The sequence below is a fragment of the Nyctibius grandis genome, chromosome 1 (genome assembly GCF_013368605.1).
Source record: "Nyctibius grandis isolate bNycGra1 chromosome 1, bNycGra1.pri, whole genome shotgun sequence".
Lineage (NCBI taxonomy): Eukaryota > Metazoa > Chordata > Aves > Nyctibiiformes > Nyctibiidae > Nyctibius > Nyctibius grandis.
Window position 1 is genome coordinate 39,605,671 of NC_090658.1, and position 27,590 is coordinate 39,633,260.

Genomic DNA, 27,590 nt, shown 5'->3' on the forward strand with positions numbered 1-27,590 from the left:
AAGCTTCACTGCAACATATCAAGTGATCTAAATCCCTGTAAAACTTTATGCTCAGAAGGAACTCGACAAACTTTAAAAATCATGTAAGTACTCAGTATCTACTAGTATTAAGAATACTGATCACTATAAAAGAGATTGAGGAATGGAAAAAAAAACCACAAAATGTATTTCCCTCTCCACAAACTGTTTACACTGGCACACGTTTTCTGGATACTGTAAGAGACAGCAGCTCCCACTGATTCCACTGGGATTCACAGGTGAGTCAGCACTGCTAACAGTCAGCGTGGACTTTGCAAACTGTGTAGAGATTCATGCACAATGTGTTTTATCATGCACAGTCTGTTTTGCAGCCCTTCATACAGGAATGAAGATAAAATGTTGAGCATTTTGTTTAAAGCTACTGAAAAAAAAAGTAGGAGACAAGAGGGAAAAGTACTGGTGTTCATATTCTCTAACAAATACTTTTAAAAGTTGCATTGACTTTTAAATTTTACCATTTAAACTTCAAATAAGGGACACTCAAAACTATCTTTAAAGAACAAACATGTCCAGCATGTAGCTACAGACCTTGAGTATCAGAAAAAGTTACATTATTTTCAATTACAAAAGCAAAACACTCACATTTTCCAAGATCTGCATGTTACTCATTAAAAATGAAAGTACAATTTTAATTACAAAATAAATTGAGATTAAGGCTTAGTAAAAAAATATATGAAACAATAAAAGCAAATAAGCTTTTGCCTAGAGTCTAGAATAGTAATAATATTAAATACAGCGAACTAATCATTGCAAATGAATGCAAGCCTTAATTTTTATCAAATTGCAGGGTTTCTCAGAACTGGGAATGATGTTACATAACTGAAACTTTGTATTTTAAAGTGAGGCTGCATGGAATAATTAGAAGGAGAAAGCAGAGTTATTCTCAACAAGGTGACAATCGAGGTGACAATAGGGAGGTGCTGCTAACTGCAGCATATAAATCGCAATAGACTTGAATCTTAATCTTTCTGTGGGCTTGCAAGGTCATGTGCAAGGAAATGTAGGCTGAGGAACCCTGCAGGCACTCAGAGTGCAAACCCTCAGTAGCAGCAGGCTGTGGGTGTAAACATGCCACTACAGTGCTAGAGCTGGCCCCTCCTCCTGTGGACATGCAGGAGTATGCTTTCCAGGGGCTCCCTCCCAAACGCATTCAGTGTACAAATAAACAATCCCTGCCTGGGTTCTGGCAGTCAGTCTGGGTGTTTTCAAACTTCTGTATGGACACCCAGAAGAAAAAAATGTGGAAGCCAAATCATACTCTCTATGGACAACAACAGCATTCTGGCTTTTGTTACATGCAGACTGACTAAGCCAATGCAAATGTACTTGAAAAAGTTCTCTCTCCCCATCTGATTAAGAGCACCTCCCCTGTCACAGGTTGGTCTTTTCACAGCCTTTGAATGTGGTTAGTTTCCTTATTACTGTTGGCTGATCATTTTTCAGTGGCAGCTGGTATAATTTTTTCCATCTGTCCCTCAAACTCAATGTCTAGTAGGCAGGACATTCACCCATGAAATAACAGATGTTCTCCTTCCTGATGGTTACAATCCCACACGTGTTACCATCCAGAAGAGCACCCTATGCCCTATCTAAAAACTCGTGATACTGTGATATACTGATTCAGGAGCCTACTGAATCAGACAAAGCAGGTACGAACAAAGATTTCACAACTTTTCAGAATACTACCACACTAGGGAACTACAGAATCACTGCTTCATAATGAGAATGACTTAAAGCATTAGGGAACTATGCTATAATGTGGAAAATTTGGGAATAAAATCCTATAGGGTAGATGCGAGTGCTGGTGTCTGAGATGCTGGGAAATTGCATTTAAAAACAATGTCTCTGTACCTGTTGGTTTTAATCAATCACCATCATCAGTTCTACAGCCCCTCTCTTCCTAAATTAACACTACTCGGTTTTTACTTTCGCTGAAAATACTTACAAATTAACTCAAAACTCCATTTCTGACAAGCTAATGATTTGCTGAAATCAGTTCAGATCTAGTCCCTATACATTCCTCAAACCACATTAAACACCATGAAAACTGATGGTAACAGAAACATTTTAGTTACATATCAAAAAGAACCACCACTTTATAACCAAAGTCACTGAAGTCAATGGGATGCAACTTTTATTTTGAGATTGACTATACTGGCAAGTAGATAACAGCTGTGCTAACATATTAGTACTGGAAAAGTAATAATATATTCTTATACTTACTGTTGATGTGAAGAGCAAACTCTAGTAAGCTTTTCCAACTCTTCACCACTCAGTTCTTTATCTGAATTCCTCAGTGTTGTAACTGGACTAGGAACTGCTGTTTTCCATTTTCTTTCTAAAGTAAATCAAAATAATTTCTACCCGAAGTATTACAAAAGCAGTATTTGCTTAACATAAAACATATACCTGAAACTAATTAATGGAGAAATATTGACAACTCTTCTGTGTATGCTCTACAATCTTGTTTCAGACTACGCAAAAAAGTATTGTATTTTTTCACAACACGCTTTATTTTCATCACATCAGATTCACCAACCCTAAACCAAAAATAAGCTCAAAACAACTGCAGATCAATCAAAATCTAAATTAATAGAATAAAAAATGACAAACTATTTGCACCTTTTTCATGAAATGTGAGAGAAGAAATCTAAAGTAGGAATACTTTTCTCATAACAAGCTCAGACAAATTCTGATATAAATGCTGCTTTTGCTATGTAACATTTTTAAGCTGGTAAAACATATACTCTATTATTTAGAAATACAAAACAAATTCACTCTTTCTTCTACCATATTAGTTTAGCCTATACTGACCCCATTGCTCCTGTATGGAAGAAAGATTTGCAAGCAGCTGCTCGTGATACAGTCGTTCAAGCTGAATGAACTTCATTGCCTTCTCATCTGAATGGAAGGTTAAAGAAAAATGCACACATATTTGGACATGTTATGATTTATTTATATTTGGCACCTTATTTGAAAAGGCAATCATTGTGTACCTGACATTTGACATAACAATCAAAATTAATAATGGCTGGGGTCCAGATTTCTGTGCAAGGAAGAAAATGATAGCAGACATGAAAACAGCAAGTAAGAAGTAAAAGAAGTTGAGATAAGTTGCAAAAATGAAAATCCTGTTCTCTTCAGCAGTTACCTATTCCCACATGCCTTAAGTCCAACAAAAGTTTTTCTAGAAAAGAAACGAGCAAAATGTTATTATGCTGGCAAGTCTTACCAGAAAATGAAACCTGTGAAATGAAAAGCAAAACAATTATACAAATACCAGCACGTCTCTCAAGAAATACAATTATATGGCAATAACCATAACTAACTGAAAATATAGCTCCTTTCACTGACCAGCTGGAGACAGTATTTAGAAAATTTCCCCAACTCAAACTTTCAAAAAATACCCTCCCCCTTTTCAGCTGTTGGACAGATGAGTTCATCTTTTAACTTCTTTCTGAAGATTCTGCTTGCTTTTCTTCTATATGAAGAACTCTTTCCCCTCCCTTAGGGTTATCAATATATTCACAAAGGTGTACTGATAGTTATATATTTTGTAGTACAATAATTCTAGTTCCATCAAGCCTGAATTGTTAGTTGTTCTGTTTAAAGCCATGTTTTGAAATTTAATTCTACAGTACAATCAAGATAGAAGTACAGTGAATGAGGTTCTTAGTAATATAGAAAAATTATTTTCCATTATTCATGCTAATCAAAATACTTGAAGTAATTATTACAAACATACAACCAGTACTTGTTATTCTTGTTAGCCTCATGCAACATATACATAGCATAGCTTATGAACAATAATATTAATGGACAGAATATTCCCTGCCTTCAAGAAATTTGTTATTAGAAACAGAATTACAGATCAGAGAGATAGCCTTAGAGGATTACAGCAACAAACCTTGAATTATTGTTAATATGAAGTTCTACACTGGATGAATTAAAATACCTGTCATGGATAATTAATACAGTGCAACATGATCACGTAAGTTCTTTATTAACCTCAGGAAACTGATGGTTGCAAGTACAGAGGAGACATCCTTCATAAATATGTATTATATAGTGGTGTTGAATTCCACACATCAGGTGTACATTGCATTAAAAATATTTCCTTTGATCAGCTTTAAATGCAGTGCCCTTCAATTAAAGCACCTTCTATGAAAGAGAAACTGTCTTTCAATCATACTGTTGAATGCATTTTATATTTACTGTATTTCCCCCTGTAAAGCCATAATTTACTACAGAATTTTTCCATGCCTTTAATTTGTGCTGTGTATTTTGGATTTTCTGATGGATGCTTTTGAATTAGGATGACCAAGACAGAAGTGCAGTCTTTTAAGACAGTGATGGATTTTTTTATTTTATATATTGCTTTTATAATATTGCAACAGTTATTATTTCTCCGGTTTTGTACTATAGGCTAATATAATTGGGCTAGGTTTCAAGGACACCTTTCCAGGATTGGTATGCTTTGTTACTTAACCATTACAATTGCCTATTTGCTATATTTTGTTTGTAACAAATTACATAACAAATAAATAATCTCTATGCACAGATTCTGTAATTTATGACACATCTTAGTGAATCACATATACCTTAAGGGCTTACTACTCTTGCCTCTTCTTTTTATAGTCTGATCATTTTCCCTTAAAAGCAAACAGAGGAAAACTCAGTCCTTTTCTAAAAATATAATATCACTTTAAAGTTTAATATGATTATTCTCTCCCACAATTACTGAAATATATCAGAGTAATTAGCAGCAGTTCAACTATTATAACTTTTTGACCAAACTTATTTGTATTATCTAGGAACAAATCAAAATAAACTGGACCACTGAACTAGCTGTTCCCAGAAGCAATTACTCATATTTTCCTACAACAGTTTCTCCAACTACCTGTATACAATTTTGACTAATTAGCATTTGCCAAACAACATGCTGCTGTTGTTTGCAAGTTGCTGATCTCCCTTAGCTCAGTGTGTTTGCTGTTTTTATTCTAATCAACCGTTGTGATAATTTTGTTCTTACTATAACAGTGCCCTATTTGACATAATAGAATAAATACCCTATCTAGATCGGACACATTCCCAGTTACTAATACTTAGAACAGAACTTATGCTATAAAAACAGAAGTTCTTTGAAAATATTTTCTGACTTCCTTGTTTGTGCACAACTAATGATTGTATCAGCGCAGCTTTTGGAAATGGATTTATTACTTAATTCATATTCCAGCTGTCTGATTAAGAAGGACTTGCTAACATATTGCATATCCATTCATGGCTAAATTACGGCTGTTCACTTCTTTCTAACCCTGACCCACAAGATGTGGTCAATGGTAAAGCATTTGTCTTTTATGTTTTACCATGCCAGATTATTTTAATATCGCGTAACAATTTCTACAAGTAAAAGGATACATTCCTCCTCTTGAAAATAGGTCTCAGCTATCTGCAAAAGTGAAAAAAAAGAAAAATTAGGATTCTATAATTTTGATGAGAGTGGTAAGGATATAATATGAATTTTTATCATAGTTTTAAACATCTGTTTTTCAGGTTCATGTTTAGTTTGGGTAAAATAGGAATGGTTCAGACTACATATATGTATTCTTATTCTAGGAAAGACATTTAAAAAGAACATCAAACAAAAAAGAAGTATTAAGTTCTCTCACACAAATGGATTTGCCCAAATGTTAGTTGTGTTTTATCTTGTTACAACAAGAAACAATTATTTCAAAAACTTTTTAGTGATCATATTAGAAATTTTAAAAATAACCTAGAAACACAAGTATTGTGTTTACTGATACGAGCTGAAGAGTTTGAATTCTGTTACTGACCATTATTTCCTGATGTTTGACCAAATTAAGAGCATTACTGAGCTCTCCGAAGCATTACAGTGCAATGTGACAAAATGGAGAAATGGAGGTTTCCTGACTGATGAGGAAAGAACAATCTTTGGATAAAAGACACTAAAAATATCACCTATCACAGCAGAGGCATGCCAACAACCTTCCTATTTATATCCTATCTTCAACAAATACTTAAAATAAATGATTACAACAAATATTTCAAATACATAGAATTTGAAATATTTAAATATAAATATTTGAAATTCATCAGATAAATATACAAGCACTTGAGTTCTTCATTTTTTTCTGTATTACTCCTAGTCCACCTGCATAAGCCAGACAATACCATTGCAGTAGCCTTCTGCCACTTCCTTTCCCAAAGCCACCCTGCTGTGTTAAAAAGATTTAAAGATCCTCTACCTCACGTGTCAGTTCACTAAGCCTAACATCTTGATATCTGAAGCTCTTCAACAACAGAGCAAGTCATGGAGTTAAGCCAGATGGCAGCTCTTTGATTTGCACTGTAGTTGTTATGACATGGAACAAATCTGCGGCTCTTCCTCCTTAGGTTGACATTTCTATAACAGAATAATTAAAACTGGATTTGTAACAAGACAGCTCTGCCAAAGATGACCATTGAAAAAATCCCCCTAAAAATCACAACAATTCTTCAAGACTTGTTCTCTTAGTGGGATGTTGAGTTAATACAGATATGTCAAAAACAAAGAAATACCAGGGAGTTGACACAAGAAATAAGCAAACTTTCCCTGTTGCATTTAGAGCTCAAAGTGCTAAGGAGGTTTCATATAGAGAACAAAAATCATTCCAAATCTGTTACTGAGGACCAGGAAAATCAAACGTAAGGCAGACTACGTATAAAATACTTGAACACCTAAGCTAGAAGTGCTGGAGATTGACTTAACAAAATGCGTAAGCTGACATTAAATGCTGCTGTAACCCCTACTATATTAGCCAATGGCTAGGAGCTGAACAAGGGATCGCTATGACTAAGCATTCAAGATATCTAGCTACAACATCTTAAAAAATTTCACCCTGGCTGGGTAATTTTATAACGCCGATCTTTAACAGATCACTGCAAAAAGGAACAGTAAATATATGCTCACCAAGGGTTTATATACTGAGAAGCTGTGTATAAACCAAGACCACGGGCATGCAAACGTAAGAGAAAATTATGTTCCAGTACACCAAGTTATTGCTATATCAAAGCTACATATTTTATTTGCAGACTACTGGAATGGATTTACTGTCCTCTTCTTAATGATGCTTTTGCTTTCAACTAGCTATTTCAAAGCCAAAATTACAAGCATGGAAGTGGCAGAACTTACAGAAGAAAAGTCAAGATGCCAGTTAGAAAAAATACATTTTCTGTTAATCAAGTAAAGGTATCCGTTTTTTGGTTTGTTTGGTTTTTGTTTTTTTTTTTTTGGTTGGTTGGTTGGTTTCCCCCCCGCCCCCGAACAGGCATAAAGGGTTATTTCTTGGACTACAGGGGCAAAGACACCATTGTACTAGAGTCCATGCAACCAGCTCAGAGAAAGCAAGTATCCAAAGACAGTCAGAAAATGAGCATGTTTCGAATCAGAATCAGAATTTCACTTTGACTTCGAGTTGGTGGTAGGGAGTATTATAGAAAAGATAGAGCTGATACCTGGAAAGGAAAAGCTGTAACACTGTATAGAAAAGATAACGTGGTAACCAAAACATTTTTCCTCCAGTTCCTCCCTGTAGACAAATAATCTTTGAGATTTGCAACCACAAAAACTTATTTGTGCTTCCTAGAAAACTGGGCAGACTTTCCTAGAAAGCTAAGGAATACCGATTGCTTTGTTTGTAAATGCAATAAAACACAAAAAATATAAGCCTCAGAAGAAAAAACATTTTGTTCCACAGAACTCTATAGTATCTGTGACCTTTACAAGCATTAACTAATCAGTCTTCAGGGATAGCAAATGTTGACAGTCTTCCTGTTTGCCATGCATGGTGTGGCAAGGGCCACACTTGCAAAATGTGTCCAGTAATTGCAGGCACCCTGATACCTGAACATTCAGGTTGAGACACCTCATAGCTGATACTCCCATGACTTCTGTGGGAGTACACAAACATTCAGTCTCAAAATCTTTGGGGTGTATCAATTTAGGCACTCATAATTTGAAGGGCTTAACAAGTGGGCACTTTTGTAAAAGTCTAAAGGTGATTGCTCAAAAAAGACAGCAACTTGATAGAGGAGTCTAGATTACAAGTTGCAGATTCCTGGCGCTCAGCCTTATTACTAACCACTGGGCTATTCTGAGCCCAGTACCTCCAAAAGAGAATTGGTAAGTGACTTCTAAGGTTCTTTATTTCCACATTTTGTCTGCTATCCACAGTAGTCTCCTAAGGATTTCTGGAGCTGCCCAAGCTCTGTATCTATGTTATATATATAAGTACTTCTTAGATTCTGTAACAAATGATAAACAAATCACATTAATCCCATTCAAGAGAGGAAAAAACTTACATCCTATTTTAATTAAAAGTTAACCCTTAGAACAGCCCCTAATATCCCACAGCCTTTAAATACTTAATACAGGCTTCCCACTAACAGTGTGGATTGTTAATACTCCAGAACATGACACAGCTCTTTATTTTACATTGAATTTTGTCATACAGAAAAAAAAGAGAATGTGATAGAAGAGTATTTGCTAGACTTGGCATAAAAGAAAGTTACTGGCAGGCTGTATTAGCAATCTGAAAAAAAAGACTGAAGATGACAGGTTAATTTGCTGGAAAAGCAAAAAAAAAGATCTTAATAGACTTATTTTACATGAAAACTTGAATGCTATCTTTAAAATTATTTATTTTTTCCCCAGATTAAAAAGTGTGTTATGATCCTCGTAAATTCTGCTAGCTTTCTTTCAAACACTCCATTCAAAATGCGTGGTATTTTGTAGGAAAAAAGAGATGGTGTTTGATTACATGTTTGAATCTGGAAATGCAGATTCTGTTCTCAGTTCTGTCACAGTTCCTGTATGACTGTCAAAAGGTTCTTACCCCTAGGGTTTGTCCTCCTCATCTAAAAAGCAGCAAACAGATTTCACCTCCATCATGTTTGATGACACTCCTTTATGTTTGTAAAGCATTTTGAAGTTTTTGCCCTAACTGTGTTGTTTTCCAAGACAAGACCTTTGTACTGACCCAGGAACAACCACCAAATTTGGTGTGGCTAAAAGTACAAACGGTTAACCCTAATGATAAGTTTCAAATAAAGGAACGATATCAAATATCTTCACTCAAACACAGATTAAAAAAAAAAAATTAAAATTCTATGTCAAATGTAAATTATCTATAAGTTGCAATACTAAAGAGAAACCTCTTTCTCAAAGATAATCGCTTATTTCTATCAAAGAGAATAAGACTGCAGGAACGTCATCACAGTGTAGAAGTTCAAAATATCCCAATCATCCAATTTTCACGATAAAGATAATGCAACTAAGTCAAATCAGACACTGTATAGCGTCTGTATATATAGCCCATATTAGACACTACAGCCAAACTAAATCTAGTCCACTGTTAGTCTGACACAACCAAACCATAAATTAATACCATGTCAAGTCCTATCAACATATTCGTCTTGCATCATAATGCAAAGAAAAACGTACTAGCCAATTAGTAAGAAAGAATGCTTTTCAAATCACACAGTATTTCCTTTGGTCTTGCAGGTGTGGCAACTGTGCTATAAAAAAGTAAACACTCAGAAACCTTGAATCTCACCATCCACGCATAAAATTCATGCTAAAGTCTGGAACATTAAAAATAATTCCAGATTTAAAAAGTTCTTTTAGACATCACCTGTCTTGTATCTATACCACTGTCTTACAAACCATCTTTAAGGTATGTTGAGTGATTTTCCTAAATCTTCCTGCCAAACTAGAATTTCATCATCTGGGGAATTAGAAAACCCATCCTTAAGAGTGTCCTCCAACTGCAGAATACACTTTCAAGGCAATTTATAATTTAACATGTATTAGAAGACTGTAGAGGAGATATTTGCCTTGACCTCCTGTTATACATCAAAATACCCTGTCCAGATATAAATATTGGCATATGTTGAATTAATGCATTTTTCCCTAATGAATAAAGGTCTCAAATAAAAACAAAACTGTGTGCAACACCCCGGAATCATAGGAAGTACCTGATGGAGACACAGGGGCAGTATCTTTGAATCCATCTGCTCAACCTCTTCACGAAGCAAAGAAAAAAGAGACTGCAACGTTTGTTTTTGTTCTTTTTGGTGAAAGTTTTCATTTGCTTCAATAGCACCTTCAGCATGCACAGAATCTGTATCTGTAATAAGAGCATTTTCCTCCTTGATTGCTGTGGTTCCCACTGTAGGAACTCCTTTAAAAAGAACAAGTACTTTGGTTAGGATTCAAAAAATACGTCAAGTTGCTTTTTTAGGAAATTTCAATACAAAAGCTATGAATAAAGCCCCAGTGTCTTAAATAACATCCCTGCAAGTAAATAAAATACTGGTCTTGTCAAAATTAGTTGTGATAGGTCTGTCTCAGTATCAGCTCACCTGCCTGAAAAAAACACAGTAACATACATCAGTTATTTTTGTACAGTTCTAACTGGGACCTGACTTTAACTTGGGGAAAAAAATTCCCACCTAGTCTAAACTGCTCTACAGACTTATGAATAAGAGACCAGGATGACCTAAAATTAAAAGTGTTGCGACTGGGGTTACAGTTTCAGCTAAAAAAATTAATACTTAGATCCAAGTGGACAAAATTGTATGTTACGACTGAATTGTAATACAGCAGAGACAGAAAGCAGGGTTGTTTGCAACACAGTTTTGCTCCAAAAGGGCAAAAAGAAGGTAGGCAAGGAGCGTAGGGAGGAAGGGAGGAAGGACAATTTGCCCTGTTCTTCAGATAACACAGTGGCTCCTTACAGTGATGACAGAATCTTACAGGATAGAAAGAAGATAATGACAGTGGGGGATTCTGTTGTGGAGGACAGATATCTAAGGGGACTGTCCAGATGAGTGAAAAGGAACCCCCCCACCTAGATAATTGGATAGTTTATTTGAGAGTCCAGGGAATGAGCCAGTAGTGGTGATGTATGTTGGTAACAATGACACAAGGAAGTGTAAACTGAATTTAGCCTCCAGAGCTTCCTGCTAGGCAGAAAACTAGGTTCTCCATGGTACATTCCCTGGCAGTCCACTGTTGCCTGTCTCCAATTTTATAGAAGTCAAAAAAGTCAGACATGGACGCGGAGGACTGGCAACATATATGAAGGATAACGTAAAGCATAACAGTATAAAAATATTACAGGAAAAACTTTATAGGTGCAAATCCCATATTTTATTGCTAGAAATGCAATATTTGCAGTATATTGCTGATCACAAATATGATTGTTATCACGAAACGTTAGATGAGGTTAGTCAAGAAGTGTAGAATAGGCAGTAGTAGTGGGAGAAAGCAACTACCCATATACAGACTGGACCAGTTTGTCACAAAGATCAGAGAATAAAAGCAATAAATGATGGCTTCCTATAACACATAGTCTTAGGAGTAACCAGAAAACTACAGCTTATTCCACCAATTAATGAAGAATTTTTTTTTTTAATAAAACATTGAATTTGATACATTTACATAGGACTGAACTTTCAAAAAAATTCCCATATTTTTTTTAAAAAATTTAAACAATTTTAAACAATTTAAACAATGAAACAGCCACAACAAAATTTTATAAACTCAAGTTATGATGAATATGTTATTCTTCTCTTCTCCAGCTACACCCATTTCTGAAAATCATGTTATCATTTCAAAGCAGGACAGGTGGTGGCATTGTTTCGAGCAACCATCACACTTTGACTGCTTCTACAGCTTGGGCACTCAGCACATTTCAGACCCCCTTGTGTTCATTGCAACTGAAACCCTATAGTGATGATTCAGGTTTAAGATTTAGGGCTTAAGAAAGGCATTAGCTTGTCCACTGAAGGCTCCACCATTCTATTTTTGGTTATTTTAAACTCTTTATTAAGTAAGCTATCCAGGTCAGGAGTACTAATAATCTCTGTGGGTGGCTATTTTCACAGGGTTTACTGCCAGACAAAATATGGGTGTAACAACATTGCTTTTTCAATATTAATGCATATCTTTGCCTTTCCAGTATTTATTTGGGCTTGCTGTGGGCCAAAAGCAACAAGAGACATAACTGGATGCAAGATACAAACCAGGAAGTACTTTTAGAGATGGAATTAAGGTTGTCTTTAAAAATACAGCTTTCTGTTCAGCACATGATCGTGAAAGCAGAAAAGAGGGTCCACATGTTCTCGCAAACACATTCACTCAGAGAAAAAAAAAAAAAAAATCACTTCAAACTGCATTTTATTAAGCAGTTAATAATCACCTGTCATATCAAAACATGAACGTTGACTGAAATATGCTCAATAGCACCTATCATGAAAAACTTTCATTTTAATGTTATTGTGGTAACACATAGTTTATAAACTGCATATTATTCCTCCATATAGGTGAGTTGTAACTCACTTGGAATCAAATTCTGCCCTCAAATTACTGCCCTGATTCTGAAGCAAGGCCTTACAGCCATTCAGGTTAATTTTACCTTGTTCTGTTTTAAACACAAGACAGCATTTGTGCGTTAGTAGTTCTATAACCAAGAACTTTTCTTGAGGCAGTAACAGTAACGCTATTTCATCATAAAGGTGTTATGGGCTAAGTTCCCTATTTTTTTTTTCCCTCCATGTTCTTGAAAAGGGCACACAACACTGTTTTTTCCTGCAATCAATCAATCTTACTGTCCAAAACAGACTTTTTTTTTTTTAACTGAAGACTGGTGTCTTACATATATTTCTGATATTTTAAGAAGCAAGGATTAAGATTTTTCACTTTGCAAAGCATTGATATTTACTCCATATATTGATATTTGGTTCCATACTAGAATGGAGCCTTTATGAAAATAAATGTGAAAAAACACAGAAGATATCAACTCTCCAATGGTCAGAGCACTCACTAGGAACGTGGCAAAGAGCTGTGTTCAAGTTTCTGCTCTGCCAGACGCCCAGAGGTTTCAACTGACATCTTCTATTCCCAGTTGGGTGTGCCAGTGTTTCCTAAGACATGGGGAGAAGCAAACTTTCTCAAAATTTCCCTAAGAGTTCACAGAAGCAGCCCCAGGTTTGCAAAAAGATCCAGTTTTGACAGACCTAGTGAATAAAAATGACAAACGCATTTTTCAGTTTGTCTCACCTTTTTTTGTTTGGTCAGTACTGCAAGTATATGAATTTAAGATGCTCTTGCCATCTGCCTGAGAATAAGTCAGAGGTGCAAGTATGAGGCATTTGCTACCAAATAAAATTATGGATATTGTCCCCTGTTTTTTAATTGTATTTTCACATTCAGTAGCATTAGCTTAAGTCACCAGCAACAGAAGTTTCTAGTACAGGAAACATATGGTAATGTCTTTTTTTAAACATACTTTGGTACTCAATACCAGAAAGCAGGTTCAGACTCATTCATTCAAGAACTATTAAGGGGAAAAAAAAAAAAAAAAAAGACCAGCAAGTATTTAAAAAATATTGCATTTTTAAGAGAAGAGATTTTAAGACAGGAGTGTTGGCAGTAAAGATATAACTTTAACTGAGCAAGCTCAAAATCTTGTTTAGTGCAGCACAGAACCCTAAATAAAATATCATTGCTTGAATTTTCATGTAATTTGACTAGTTTATATTCATATATTTCATTTGCTGCAACACCAAATCCATCCCAACCATTCCACTTTCTTCCCCCACCTGCAAGCTGCTTCAAGAAATAAGTTGAATAATTTACAGAAAAAGTGTAGGTTGCAGAATTTAACTTGGGGAAAAATGATTAGGTGCAAGTTACTGTGCTATACTAAGTTAAGGAATTACACACTGTGATTTTACAATATAAAGTTACTTGTTATTCCAGGACTGTTCTTTTGGAAAAAGACAGAATTATTTTCGGAGAACAGGGATAATTTCAAGTCCACATTTACAAAAATACATTGAAGCAGATGACACTTCATGAATCACTATCTCTACCACACTAAAGTTAGTAAGATTCATTACAAGGAATCCAAGTATGAATAATCACCCAGGTTTAAATTTGTCAATTTAAATTTCCATCACTTCTTTGATCACCAGTGTCCTCCTTAAACAGATACAATCATAGTCAATTCAAAACTATTATCAGTATACAAAAAGAATGAGAGAGAAATTTGGGATCTAGAAGCTATAGACTTGTCAATTCACTCTGTCTACTGCAGCATGAAGACAGCTAAAAGGAGGTGCTTCTTCAAACAATGCATGGGTGAAAACTTGGAACTACTTACTCCAGGACCCCAAAACGGACTCAAAAAACAATTGCAAGTCATGTGACAAATTCACTGTAAGCTATTACAGTATATCAATTCCCACTTTGGGAAGTCCTGCATGGATAACTGTTGATGGCAAGGAGAACACATGAACAAATCACTACCTCTTTGCCTTGTCCTTATACTCTCACCTACCCATACTCTATTGGCCACTGTCAGGGAAAGGTCATTGAACTAGGTGAATCTTCAACCAGAGTGATTCTTAGTCTTGCATTCCAGTCTACTGATTGTAGAAGCCAGGATAATTCCAGTTCCAACACGTTCCAGGCATATACAGAAACATAATAATCAAATACTTACAACTGTTTATGCTTTATAGGCAAATATTTAGAGGGTTTCAAAGTCATTGCAAGTGTGAGTAGTCTCTCTTTCTTCTAAAGCAAAAACATATGTCCAGAGCAGGAGATTGGCTTCTCTAATGATCACCAATCTTCTGCTGAGCAAGTCCCGAATAAATAAAAATAAGTAAAATGTCATTTTCCATATTCCAGGTTCCTTGTTTTAGTCTCTAGCAAGACAAGGAATGTGAACAATATGCATTTTAAGTCAAATGTCATCTTTTCCAGAATGGCAAAATTTAACAGTGACCCTAACAGGTTTGCTTATCGGGAAAGAGAAGAAGATTCATAAATCTCTTTTTTAGCTATGAGTCAAAGTAACTCATCCATGATTTCTCAATAGTTAAATAAAATTTAAAAAAAATCACCACAATACACACCATGCAAGTATTTAGTTTGCGATTTCAGCTTGTTTGTGTGGAGCTCTGCTGTCACCCACTCAGGGATATTCCACTCTGGTTTGATTATTCTTTCCTTTATCTCTGAGTTGGTATAAAGACAAGAAAGCTAGTTTGGTTCTTTTATGTGGAGGGACACTAGGAATTGTTTAAAATAGCTGGTGTTAAAAATTAAATGGAAGATTCTCACTAAAATAAGGACATTTTCAACATCAAGAAATTTTGACACAGTCACTGCATTGTGTGAAAACAGGAGAACCATCATGTCAGAATATTTAAAAAGCTAAATGTAAATTAGCCCATAATCAATGGAAGATATAATGTAATTTTATATTTTGATCTGCCTTCTATAACAGTCAAGGCTCTTTATTAATAAAATAGTAAGAGTTTGTTCACCGTAGTTCAAGAAAACCCTTCATAGTTTTGCAGGCAGGACGTTCTGTGTTGTGGTATTACACATCTCTATATTTTTCCGTGAAATTTTCTATATTTCAGATTTCTGCTTTTTGCCTTAAAACTGCCATCTACTGTGCACAGCTCATTTTGTGGTACTTCTGCGTCAGTTGATTGAATTTATCAAGAATACAAGCTAACGGAGAGAGAATACAGGTGAAGTTTAACTTTCAGTGTTTGGGTTTAACTTTCCTTTTCTTCCTCTCATTGTGCTCCAGATACCTCAGTACACACATCTGTATCACATTTCATCAACTTGTTTTTTGTTATTCCTGTCATAGAGATGACTGGTTCTCAATTACTTCTGCCACACTCTTGTTTTAATTAAGTAATTCCTTCTATTTTTAAACATTAAATCTACAGTTGAAATATATACTTAATGACTTTCTGCATCATTTAATGAGAACTCATTCTCCTCATAATGACAGATTTCAGGACCCTTTTATCTCTTCTAGAAAATATAATTTTTATCTTCTAGATTTTGCCTATACGTACAAGATATGGAACGCAAGGCTTCCTTCCCTTCCTTTCTTTACCTATTTTATAATCCTTTAAGATCATCATCAGTTTTCAGATTAGGCCATAAAAGACTTGCCATTTAGCAGAAAAACTGTATTTTAAAATTATCTATTTTAAGTAGCCAAATTCCCCATCTTCTCAGTCTTTAGATGAAAAAAAAAAATGCACAACAAAAAAAAAAAAGCAGGCATGATTCAATTGTTCCAAGTAACTTTCAAAAGATATCTATGTGATGAAACACACTGATTTTAATTAATGTATTTGCAGCACTATGACACATAAGCTTTATGATTTATGGCGAAAACCTAATATAATAACACATTGTGTTGATGCAGACAAATCCTACTCATTCAAAAAGGGAAGAAGCATCTCAAATAAGAACATGTAATAAACATTTACATTTTCCTTATCCAATTCATATCCAAAAGATCTAAAGGAGAAGTAATATCAAAAATTGGCAGAAGCATTTTTGAACAGCTCATTACCCAAAATGCACATCCTAGGACTATCTATTAAGCTTTGAAAAATGTAAGTAAATTTTGATAACAGCAGGCCAAGATCAAGCTATTTGGTACTCATACCAAGATTTCAAATCTTGACATTAAATCAAGACACTAAAATCTTGCACTTGAGCACAATGTTCAAATGAACAAAACCATATTGCCTGAATCTGATTTGGAACTTAGCTCAATTTCACAGAATCACAGAATCAATCATGTTGGAAGAGACCTCTGGGATCATCGAGTCCAACCATTGCCCTGACACCACTACGTCCATACTCAATCTCTGCACCTCCCTCTACTTGCGATTCCTTGATATGTTCCATTGGCTATATAGCCAACATTTAAATACAGAAGGTGAAAACATCTAGAGTTGAATCTGATTTAGGACTCTTAACAGTTCTGGAAGAAAAAAAAAAAACCACAACCCCAAAACTGTTCAGTGAAATTTTAAAAATAATTAGTATGACAACTAAAATATACCTTTCTTATTAGTTCACAGATTAGAACTACAGTGTTATCATTTTAAGTAAACAGAACAAAAACATTTTTTATAAAGTACCTTTAGATTTTTTACTGGAGCTTCTTTTGCTTCTCGGACTTCTTTTTCCACCTGGCTGTTTTTCTGTAATAGGCTTTTCCTCCAGCTGGGGGTCCATACGGACATTTACAGATCTCCTCTCAGTCTCACTTCCCTTACAGCTTGGGGTACAGTCTCCACTGTCCATATTCTCATTATTATTGATGCTGTCCTGCTCACCTTTATCCTGTCGTCCCATAGCAATACTACTACTGGTCAGAACCTCATTCCCGTCATTGTCAAGTTGATTTTCATTTTCATCAGCTGAAGAAACCAAATGAGATGCCAAACTTTCCACCCTATAGTCAGCAGGAAGACTGTCCTTTGAGTCTATTTGTAGATCATTTCGTGGAAATTCTCTGTCATCCATTAGAGCGTTACTTGTCGAACCACTTAATCTCCCTCCAAATATTTTTAGACCTAAAATATAAAACCAGAAGAAGCATTTATAATACATATATTATAAATAACCTTGTACTTAATGCCAGCCGATAAAGAATCGCATTAGCCAAATGATACATTTTAAAAGTATGGGGAAATTCTTTCATAGTAATCCATTGTCCCATTGTAAGCCTTAAAGCAAAGCATATATACATACAAAAAACTATCTATAAACTTGTATTTTTATCCAATTGTAATCAGTTCCAGTTACCTGACCAATAGCACAGCTGATCTTTACATCAGTGCTCACAGTGTTACAGCTGAGGTAATGAGAAAAACAAAGATAAACAGAAACCACCCCCACCACCCCCCTTTAAATCCATGGCTAAAACAAAAGCATTCTTGTCACATAAGATCATAGTTTGCCTGAAATAAAAATAAACCAGGGAGGAATAAAAGCAGAACAACTTTTAATTCTGTCAGTGATGATATCACATCTAATACACACATAGTCTAACTCTGTTACAAGAATTAGGTGCAAGTAGAACCTGTTTATTGACTCAAATTGTCACTTTATTTTCAAGAAAACATTCAACATGTCTTCAGTACACATAGAAGCAGATGGTTTGTTAATAAAAAAGCCTAATCCGCCACCTACTCTCAGCAGGGGTCAATTTTCCCTTTTTGTGAACATGCAGTGCTAATTAATGCTGCAATTAGATGCATATTCACAGGAAAAAAAGGGTAACTCTTAGCAGCAGAGTTACATGGTACTTATACAAGGACTGTTACTGTATCAGTTCCTATCTTTGGCTTTTAGAAGCATGGCAATCCTGCTGGTTTAACTTAGCAACTACATAGATGAAATAGAGCTCCACTATGTACATCTCATTAGATTTAGCTCACATATTTTAAATAGTGAAGCCAAAAATCCGCAAGCACTCTTGTATTACAGAAGAGCTTAGACAAGCCTTCTACAGCAGCTTCCTATCCTTTCCTTTAAATTAAGGGGCATTTCAGGAAACCTGTCTTTACTAGGCTTTCTTCAGTCTTATGTCCTGGTATATACAACTGAAATACACACTTGCTAAATATGCAAGATAATGTTTCATTTTACTTCCTAGAAGAATTCAAACTGCAGAAAAATTGAAAAAAAATGCCTTAGAGAGTAAGCAGGGTTTCCTTCATACACAGGAACACGTTTCTGTTAAAGAAATTGTTACTAAAACAATTTTCCCAAAATTATTCCTCCACAACCTTTGTAGTTGCTAAAAGGACCGGAAAAACGAAAACGTCACTCCTATCTCAGAGAAGGACAAGAAGGAGGATTCAGGGAGCTACAGGCTGCTCAGCCTCACCTCAATCCGTGGAAGGTGATAGAGCAAGTAATCCTAGAAACCATTTTCAAACATATGAAGGACAAGAAGGTCATCAAGAGTAGTAAGCATGGATTTATGATGGGTAAATAGTGCTTAACCAACTTGACAGGCTTCTACAAAGAGATGACTGGCTCAGCAGAGGAGGGGAGAACAATGGATGCTGTTTACCTTGACTTTGGTAAGACTTTTGACACTGTCTCCAATAACAACCTCACAGACAAGCACACACAGTACAGGCTAGATAAATAGACAGTGAGGAGTTCCAGGGAAGTATGCAGAGGGCAACAAGCCACCACCAGCTGGGCAACACAAAAGCAAGTATCAGCACCAACTAGGACAGCTCCATCTCTGCTTCCAACCTGAAGAATTTGTTAACCATTTCCAGCCATACCAGTCTAACAAAAAATACTGCCCATCCTATAACATACCAGCTGCACCAGGGGAAGTTTAGACTGGACATTAGGAGGCACTTCTTCACCAAGAGAGTGGTCAAACACTGGAATAGACTTCCCAGAGAGGTGGTCGATGGTCCAAGCCTGTCAGTGTTTAAGAGGCAATGCCCTTAATAACGTGCTTTAACTTTTGGTCAGCCCTGAACTGCTCAGGCAGTTGGACTGGATGATCATTGTAGATCCCTTCCGACTGAAATATTCTATTCTATTCTAGAAGAATAACTAATTGCACACTAGAGACGCAAGTCATATTTTCCTTTGGCAACCAAATAAGAGAACTGGCTTTCCTTGAGAACCAGAAAGACAAAGAAGGGAACTCTAGAGGACATACATATCTGAAGAATGCATCTGTTCATTAGAAGGGTGCTCCTTAATCAAGCCCCTTTCTCTCAAAGGGAGTTAAACAAGAAATGAAAGTGAAAAGGAGGACAGAACTTTAATCAGACCAGAAAGAATCAGAACTAGAAGATACTCTTTACAGATACCCACACTACAGTTATGTTGATTTATTGATAACTGTTCTAAATCATTTAAAAAAAAAAAATAATCCCAAACACCACGTTAAACTTGAAAGGTTCTAGCACATGAAATACTAACTACTGCTGCCCTCTCCAGCTCATAGATTAAATGATACATCAAACAAAAGAGGTTGAAGTAAATTGTCCAAAGCCAGTGAGGAATTAGTTTTAATAGCAATAATTAAAAATCAGGATGTCCTACCATTACTCTCTTGCTTCTATCAGCAGAAAAGTTTATCCTTTCAACAGCTATCACAGGGAAACAGAAACATGAATGCATACAAACAAGGTGCTTCCTACTAGATTGTGCAAAATTAGGAAAAGATGCTTTTGACAAGTGACATTTTGTATAGAGGAAGCTAACATTTTGATAGAAAATATTAACTCATTTCCTTTTAACATGTGGCTAAAATGATAGTCCCTCTCTAGCTGAGAGGCTGGACAGCTTCTGCAGCTAGCACAGATCAACATTTCTTCATTTATTGTTTTGAAACTCAGCCTCTTTCCAAATAAAAGTAGCCCTGAAAATCTATTCCTTTCTCCAATCCTTATGACTCCTTAGAAATCGAAAATTCAGAAACAGCTAGTTCAAAGGATTTAGAACAGTCTTGGACTTTATCTTTTAAAAAGATATCTCCCCCCCCGCAATGAAACTTTTTCTCCTTCCTGGTTTTCAATGTTGCTATCTGTTATTCCTTTTGACTTTACCAAGGCACCAGGCAGGTACCAAAGTGAAGCTAAATCTTGTGAGAATGAATTTTAGCTCTGTCTAAAAACACAAGTAGAAACACTTATTTAGAAACAAAAATGGGATTAAAATCACTAGTGATTTGAACTATATTTAACAGATCATTAACACGCAGTTACTGTATTTACTGTTTTGCCATTGAAATGAATTGTACCCACAAACAACATGCTAAGAAAGAAAAAAAAATGCTTGTTTCTTCCTAGGCACATCTTTCCTCCCTTCACTGGTTGCTCAAAATTGAAATAAAAGCTAACACTGAGTAGAACTGTGCTGACCTTTGTTATATGGTCTAGGCAATCCTGCCCCGGCAGGGGGATTGGACTAGATGATCTTTCGAGGTCCCTTCCAATCCCTAACATTCTGTGATTCTGTGATAAGGTGCCGATGAATGAAAGTGCTTCAGTTCCAGTTGCCACACAGATTCATGCAATTGGCATATATAATCATGGTGATTATAGCACAAACCAAACATAAGATGGAAAATACTTGCCAAGTGGCTAAAAGACAAAGTCGGTATTGAAGAAATTAGTTGTAATTTTGTTTGCTTTAGGACAAACAGTATGTACATTGCAGAAATATCATGGTACTCACTTCTATTTTAGGTCATTTCAATTTTAATAAGCCCAGGCTCTTCAGTGTTCTCTTTCATGGACTTCATGTAACTTCAGATAATTTCAACAACTTTTTTAGTTGCTCATTTTTGTGTGTGTACAGAGCCTTTCTTCCATCCACCCTTACTAAGGAAATATAACGTTAAATACAGTTGTTTGGACTGTATTCTGAAAAAAAAGGGAAGAACTGGGATCTTTCCTGACCTGGCACAGCCAAAATTTGAAGAAGGCATTAAAAAAAACCCCCAAAAAACAAGCCAAAACCACAAACAAACAGCCCCCCCTAACCCTCATACTAACACAGCTCCACTATCCTGGAAAGGTGGCGGTTTTTGTGAATGTCTCCTGAATATATAGCATAGCATTTCATTTGCTGATCTCAGAAGTATCTTACAGAATAGATCAAGATCATAACACCATATCTGCTGGCAAAAGGCTAAAAAGCTTCTAACGTTCAAAAAGGTTATGGCAAATAATTTTTTTTATTCCATTTGACTGCCTCCATATAGCTCTTCCGCCAGAGGCACTATTTTCCCCTCTCTTATTCTCATGCCACTTAATTATTCAATGTTAATTAGGGAGATATAAGTCTTTTAATTCTTTGAAAGTCAGTTTCCCCATTATATCACTCCGTTTGAATATTGCTCTATTCAAATGGAACAGGCATTTCAGATGATTGGTTAACGATGTTGCTTCTACTCAATCTTTTCATTAACTTTGATGATAAAACACAGGAGCTATATAGAATCTGCAGTTAGAACCAGTCCTAAGTATTTTTGAGGATTTAATTCAACATTATTTGTAGCAATAAGTGCTCCAAAAGGAATAACATGAAATTCACTAAGACAAACAGAACACACCATATCTTTTAGAATAAGTGAAGCACATTTATATGAAATAGGGATTAATCAGCCATTCTGTCCTGATGAAAAGCATCTCAGAGATACCAAACAGAAAACTGACCAAAAGTCCAAGTGTTTTTTTTCTCCTGAGATAGAATACAGCAAGTGTTACAGGCACAAGAGAATTCATTATGTCCTACCAGACACTAATCAATTACAGCTGTGTATCTTTGCTTTGTGCACAATACACACAAAACAAGATGTACACAAGTAAGAGAACCTAGATCATAGTGAGGTAAGAGTTTTAGAGAGGAAGGGAAAGCACTACACTTGGTAACAGTTATTCAGCCTAGAAAAGGTTGCCATATAAAGAACCAAACAGGCTGTCTAGAGATGTTGTGGAATCCCCATCCTTTTAAAGAAGAAATGAAGCAAGTCTCAGGTTTAAGGACAGTAAAAAATAGATAGTACCTAGGATTAAGGGAATTTATTTCTAATTTATTTTTCTTTACTGTTGCAGGGTCCTTGTCTTTTTTTTTTTTTTTTTTTTTTTTTTTTCAAATACAAGCAGCTTCACAAGTCCTAAAGAAAAAAAAAATCATGCTGATTCTGTGAAAAGGAAACAGGATTTTTTTTAAACCATTATCTTTACAGAGTTGGTGCTTCTACCACTAGAACAAAAACAAAAAACTGTAGAAACACTGAAATTTAAAGAATGACTAAACCTAACCCATACATTTCTTAAAAAGAATAATCTGTTCATCTTTCTGATAGCTGGTGTAAAGGCACATTACAAGACCACATTTAAATGTTAGTTTCTCATTTAATTTTGATAAATAATCTTCTACAAATTAATGCAAACCAATGTGAAAACTATCATGGCCATACAAAATCAAAACATATACTACAAATTCTTATTATTGCACATTAATTTCCACATACAAGGAAGAACGCTGACCTCATTTTATGAACAATTTATTACCAAAATGAAGATGCAGTGATGGAGAGGAAACTCTAGATGAGAAAGTAGCTACACGACTCTATTTAAAAACAACCTACAACATAACATTATGCGTTCATTAGCTTGCAAGAAAAAGGACAATGCCTACTACACTGTTACAGGAGCTAAAAACCAAAAAGCCCATATATTCTTTTGAGAAAGTGCAAGTGCAATTTCTCTACAACTGTTTGCTTCTTCTGCTGATGTGGAAGCCAAGATACACCTAAAGAAACCTGGAATATTATCACCAGATTGCTTCAGAGTGCCCTTGCCTCACCACAGCCAAGAAAAAACAACTGAGAAAATTGGTAGTTGTTGAAGACGTACTTGACCATCACACAATTTGCTGCAGAAGGAAAGAGACAGCAGATAAAGAAGGTATGCAATTCATTAGCTGTAATCATCTCACAAAGCCAGACCACTTCCAGCTAGCAGAATTCTACTCCACGTTGTGTTTTATGTGCAACGCTTAATTGTTGGAATGCTGCTGTTTCTAAAGAAAGAGAAATAAAAGTGTTTACGTGTATACTTCCATTATCCAATCTGACATCTCTGCAGAAGAAAAATTGCCATGCTGTTGTGCTGTCTTACAGCTTGGACTCATTAGCGGTTTATCATTTCACAAGATAGTCTTACGTACAATCCCATTACTGGACAGCCTCGCTATGAGAGAATCTCATTAACATCCTCCTGACTGTTCAGTTTGCCCTATGTTTGGCTTTGAAATAATGCATTGGGGTAAAAATATCTTTATATGTGTTTTCTGCTTCTATGTCAGACACATGGTTTAGGAGGTCTATCTCTTCAAACGTGTTAAGTCTGCTGTCCTCCAAGAAATACTCACATGCAGGAGCGGTTTATCTATTTTCGCTGAATTTACAAAAATGTCTGAGCATGAATGCTTTGGTGGTTTGGCACTTTCTGACATTGAAGTGACATTTCTCAAGTGGCAGTAGCATTTAAAGGCATGATGACCTTTATATCTACAAACAGCAGGAATAGTGAGGTTTTGAGAAGAAGTTCCACATGCTATTTTCAACTTCTAAGCTTCCTCCTCATGCTGCTTATTCACAGCTTTAATAAACAATGATAAACATATACTGCCAAGCATAATGTACTCTTCCACATTTAACATTACTATAAAAATACGTTTCAGTCAGCAGCCAAATACAAGAGGTTTGTCTGGGAACAAACAGTATTTTTTATTAGAACATACAACAGAGTTCAGACAAAAATTTCACACAAACAAGCTCTTTTTCAGCACTCAAAATACACAATGATCAGTGTCCCAAGTTTCTGAAAAGTTCTGGGTTTCAAGCTTCACTAAGACAAATTTCATTGAATTGGTATGAGAATAAAAGGGAACCTCGCCATTTGATGTGTTTGTTCTTGTTTGCAGCAAAACACCAGAACATATCTCAGGCAGGGGTAGAAAGGCAGTAAAATAGACTGGTTTCAGGGGATGGTGAACTCCCATCACTGCAGCACTACTTATAAACAGTCTAGACAAACATCAGTCAGGAATAACCTGTGAGTGACTGGTCCTGCCTTGGGATGCACGAATCTCCTTTTAAGTCTTATGAGGAGTAGTAATTTTCCTTTTTTGATTTTTATATTTTCCTTCTAACTGAACAACTCCCAGATTGTTGTTACACTTCAGAACATGTGCACAAGTTTAATTACAAAGTATGATAAAAATTAAAAACTTCCTACTAGACAAATTTATGCACCTTTTCTAGGACTCATCTTTTCTTATGTGAAAGGAAAAAAAACCAAAAAAGGTCCTGCAAATCAGTACAGACTATTTTTATGAGAATCAATCGGCTCACTCTTATCCAAATCTTTACTTTACCAGGACCTGAGAAAGCTGATACATCTTACCACCTCATAAGAGGTAGCTAAAAACTGCAGAATGATCTAAAATCCCTCGTGATCTCAGGTAACAACTTTAAACATATATGAAAAGGCAGAAATGACCCAATACAGTCCCTTGACATGGAGATGCCAGAATAACGAGGCAATTATCCAAAAATTGCCCATCTGAAGAAACAAGAGTGTTCAGGACTTTCTGACAGTTGAATTTCATAGTGAGATTGAATTCCATAATTTACACCTGTGGGATGAGTAAGTTTTATAGCCCTCATCAATATAAAGAAAATTAGCATGGTCAAAATATTCAGTTAGGTCCTACATCATATCAAGGCCAGAAGCAATCACAAATAGAATGGAAATCTGTCCATAAAATCTATGAAACAACTCTTGTCCGGAAGTATTACATACTTGCGCTCCCTTTGTTATCAAACCTGCAGGTCCAACCGGACGGTTAATTAAGAACAGAGCTAATTGTTAGAGCTTCAATAATTGTCATTATTAGAAAATTAGAATATTCATCAGCTTTACCAAAATGTTGTATCAGTTGCTTTTATATTTCGGAAGGGAAGGATGGTCTAGTTTCTACATTATTCAATGTCAGACACAAATGACTGGGATCAAATCCCTTCTTTGCTCTGAACCTCCTCCATGAAGTCAGTCGAGCTGTTACATCATCTTTAACGCATGACTTAACTACAAAATACTGCTTTATTTCACAGGGACGTACAAAGATAAATACATTAAAAACTGTGAAATAGATAACTTGGTAAAGGGGACCATACAAGGACTGTAAAGAGGTACAAAACAGACACTTAGATTTGGTCAAGGTTTTTGCCCTTAAATGCATGAGTGAGAACTCAATCATGTATAAACTAGAAGAGGCCCATGTTAAACAAATCACAATCCCCCAAAAATTAATCACTGGTGTAACTTCATTTAAGTTAATGAAGCTGCGACCACTTCAATCCAGCAGTGAACAGCCTTGAGTGCTGTTTCAACTATCCCCTTTCCAACAGGAAGTTATTAAGGTAATTAATTTCAGCTCTAATTGTGTAAATAGATGCTGGCTATATGAGCTGTCTCTAATAATTTACACATACTTTTGATTAATAGATCTTGGAGAGGTTTTGAAGCACACAGTTATCAGTTTTTCTATTAGAATTTGAATGTGTGTGTAATACTTGAGCCTGTAAACAGAGATCTAATTTGGTTTAGATCAGTTTTTCAGAAAACTCTTATTATCAAGAATACTTTAAGTAGTAGTTTCCATTAAAACAAAGCATCTTTCCATTAGAAAGTCCCAAATATCACAGACATTAATAAAGCCTAGCATCAAAGGGTAAAAACTAATTTCAATTAAAACCCAAACTGAGACAGTTTAAATGATACCAAGACAGGAGGAGATTTACAGCCTATAAAGACGTTGAATGATTACTATTTCTGCTTGTACTAATGATGTCATAGTTCAGTACTAAAATAGTAGACGTTAATAGTCTTCCATGAGAAAAAGAGAAATCCAGGTAAGAAACTAAGCAGCTACCAAAACAACATTGGATAAAGGATAATTTATATGCCAGCTGTCATAAAATCTTCCTGGGATCAAGTGTGTAAGCTCTGAACTGTGAATGTCCCTTTATTTTATAAAGACATGAATGAAGGAAGATGCCACAATACTACTGAACAACTTACAAACTTGTAAGTTTCAGGACAGATGTGCCCCAATTTGTTTATTTTGCTAATAAGTCAACTGTAACACTGTAACAACAGAATGAACAACACCTGAACTGTGATGCAGATCCAGCTGAAGTATTGGACTAAAGTGATAAGACCATCATGCCCTCACTTTGAGGCTAAAAGCACACAAAATTCCAAGTTTTAACTATTAGGAAAGAACCTCCAAAATCTACACTACAAATTTCCATATTATTTCAATGACATATTCATCAAGTGAACCTAAAAATCTTCCTCACATGGTTACATTACAAAGATAAAATAAATACCAGGATAAGTTTGGGTTTTTTTTTTTTTTTTTAAATCCCAAAGTTATTTTGAATTAATCTCAATTTGCCCTGCAGTGTATTATTATTTTTCCAAACAAAATAAAACAAGAAAACTAAATGAATCCCATGGACGGAGAAAAGCAGCGTTAAAGCTCACATTATAAGGCCACACGCTAGCAATTCAGTTTGGACAGATGGAGCAGTGTATTGAAACAACAGTAGAAAAAAAGTTCACGCTCCTAAGCAACTCTTCCTAAAAAGCAAGCGTGCAACACACCAAAATTTGTCTACAGAAATAATACAGAAATATTTGACACTAACATCATTTCTCCTCTACACTTTCCTTAGAAGTTAACAACACATTTGCAAAGACATCACAGTTACATAGTAAGTAGATAAATAAGTAAAAAAGAGTAAAAAAATCTTTAGCATGCCAAGCTCTTGAGCAAGACAACATTACCAAAATGTTCAGTATAAAGACTTATGACATGATATACACACAAACACGGGCTAAGTGAATTTGAGTCAGCACAATGTGCTCATCAGAATTCAATGAAGAGGAATTCTGAGAGAAGTAAACAGAAGATGAACATATTTGAATGTTTTAACTCCTGTCCACAAAGGTTTAATGGCACTTTTTTTTTTTTTGCATGCACACAGAAAATACCTGCAGTAAATTTAGTGCTGATG

The 27,590-nt window shown here is 35.5% G+C and overlaps 1 protein-coding gene across 2 annotated transcripts in view; it reads right to left on the reverse strand.

The window, feature by feature from the left end:
• The window catches only part of CNST (consortin, connexin sorting protein), a 52,721-nt gene that overhangs the window by 20,679 nt on the left and 4,452 nt on the right, over positions 1-27,590 (reverse strand). For both annotated transcript variants that reach the window (XR_011049585.1, XM_068416727.1), the window contains exons 3-7: positions 17,080-17,517; positions 10,075-10,280; positions 5,458-5,488; positions 2,854-2,940; positions 2,263-2,377 (exon numbers count right to left, since the gene is read on the reverse strand). Coding sequence is in view for 1 of the 2 variants with exons in the window: in XM_068416727.1 (XP_068272828.1) it covers positions 2,263-2,377; positions 2,854-2,940; positions 5,458-5,488; positions 10,075-10,280; positions 17,080-17,467 (827 nt within the window). In the remaining variant the exon portion in view is untranslated. The remainder of the gene's footprint in view (positions 1-2,262; positions 2,378-2,853; positions 2,941-5,457; positions 5,489-10,074; positions 10,281-17,079; positions 17,518-27,590) is intronic.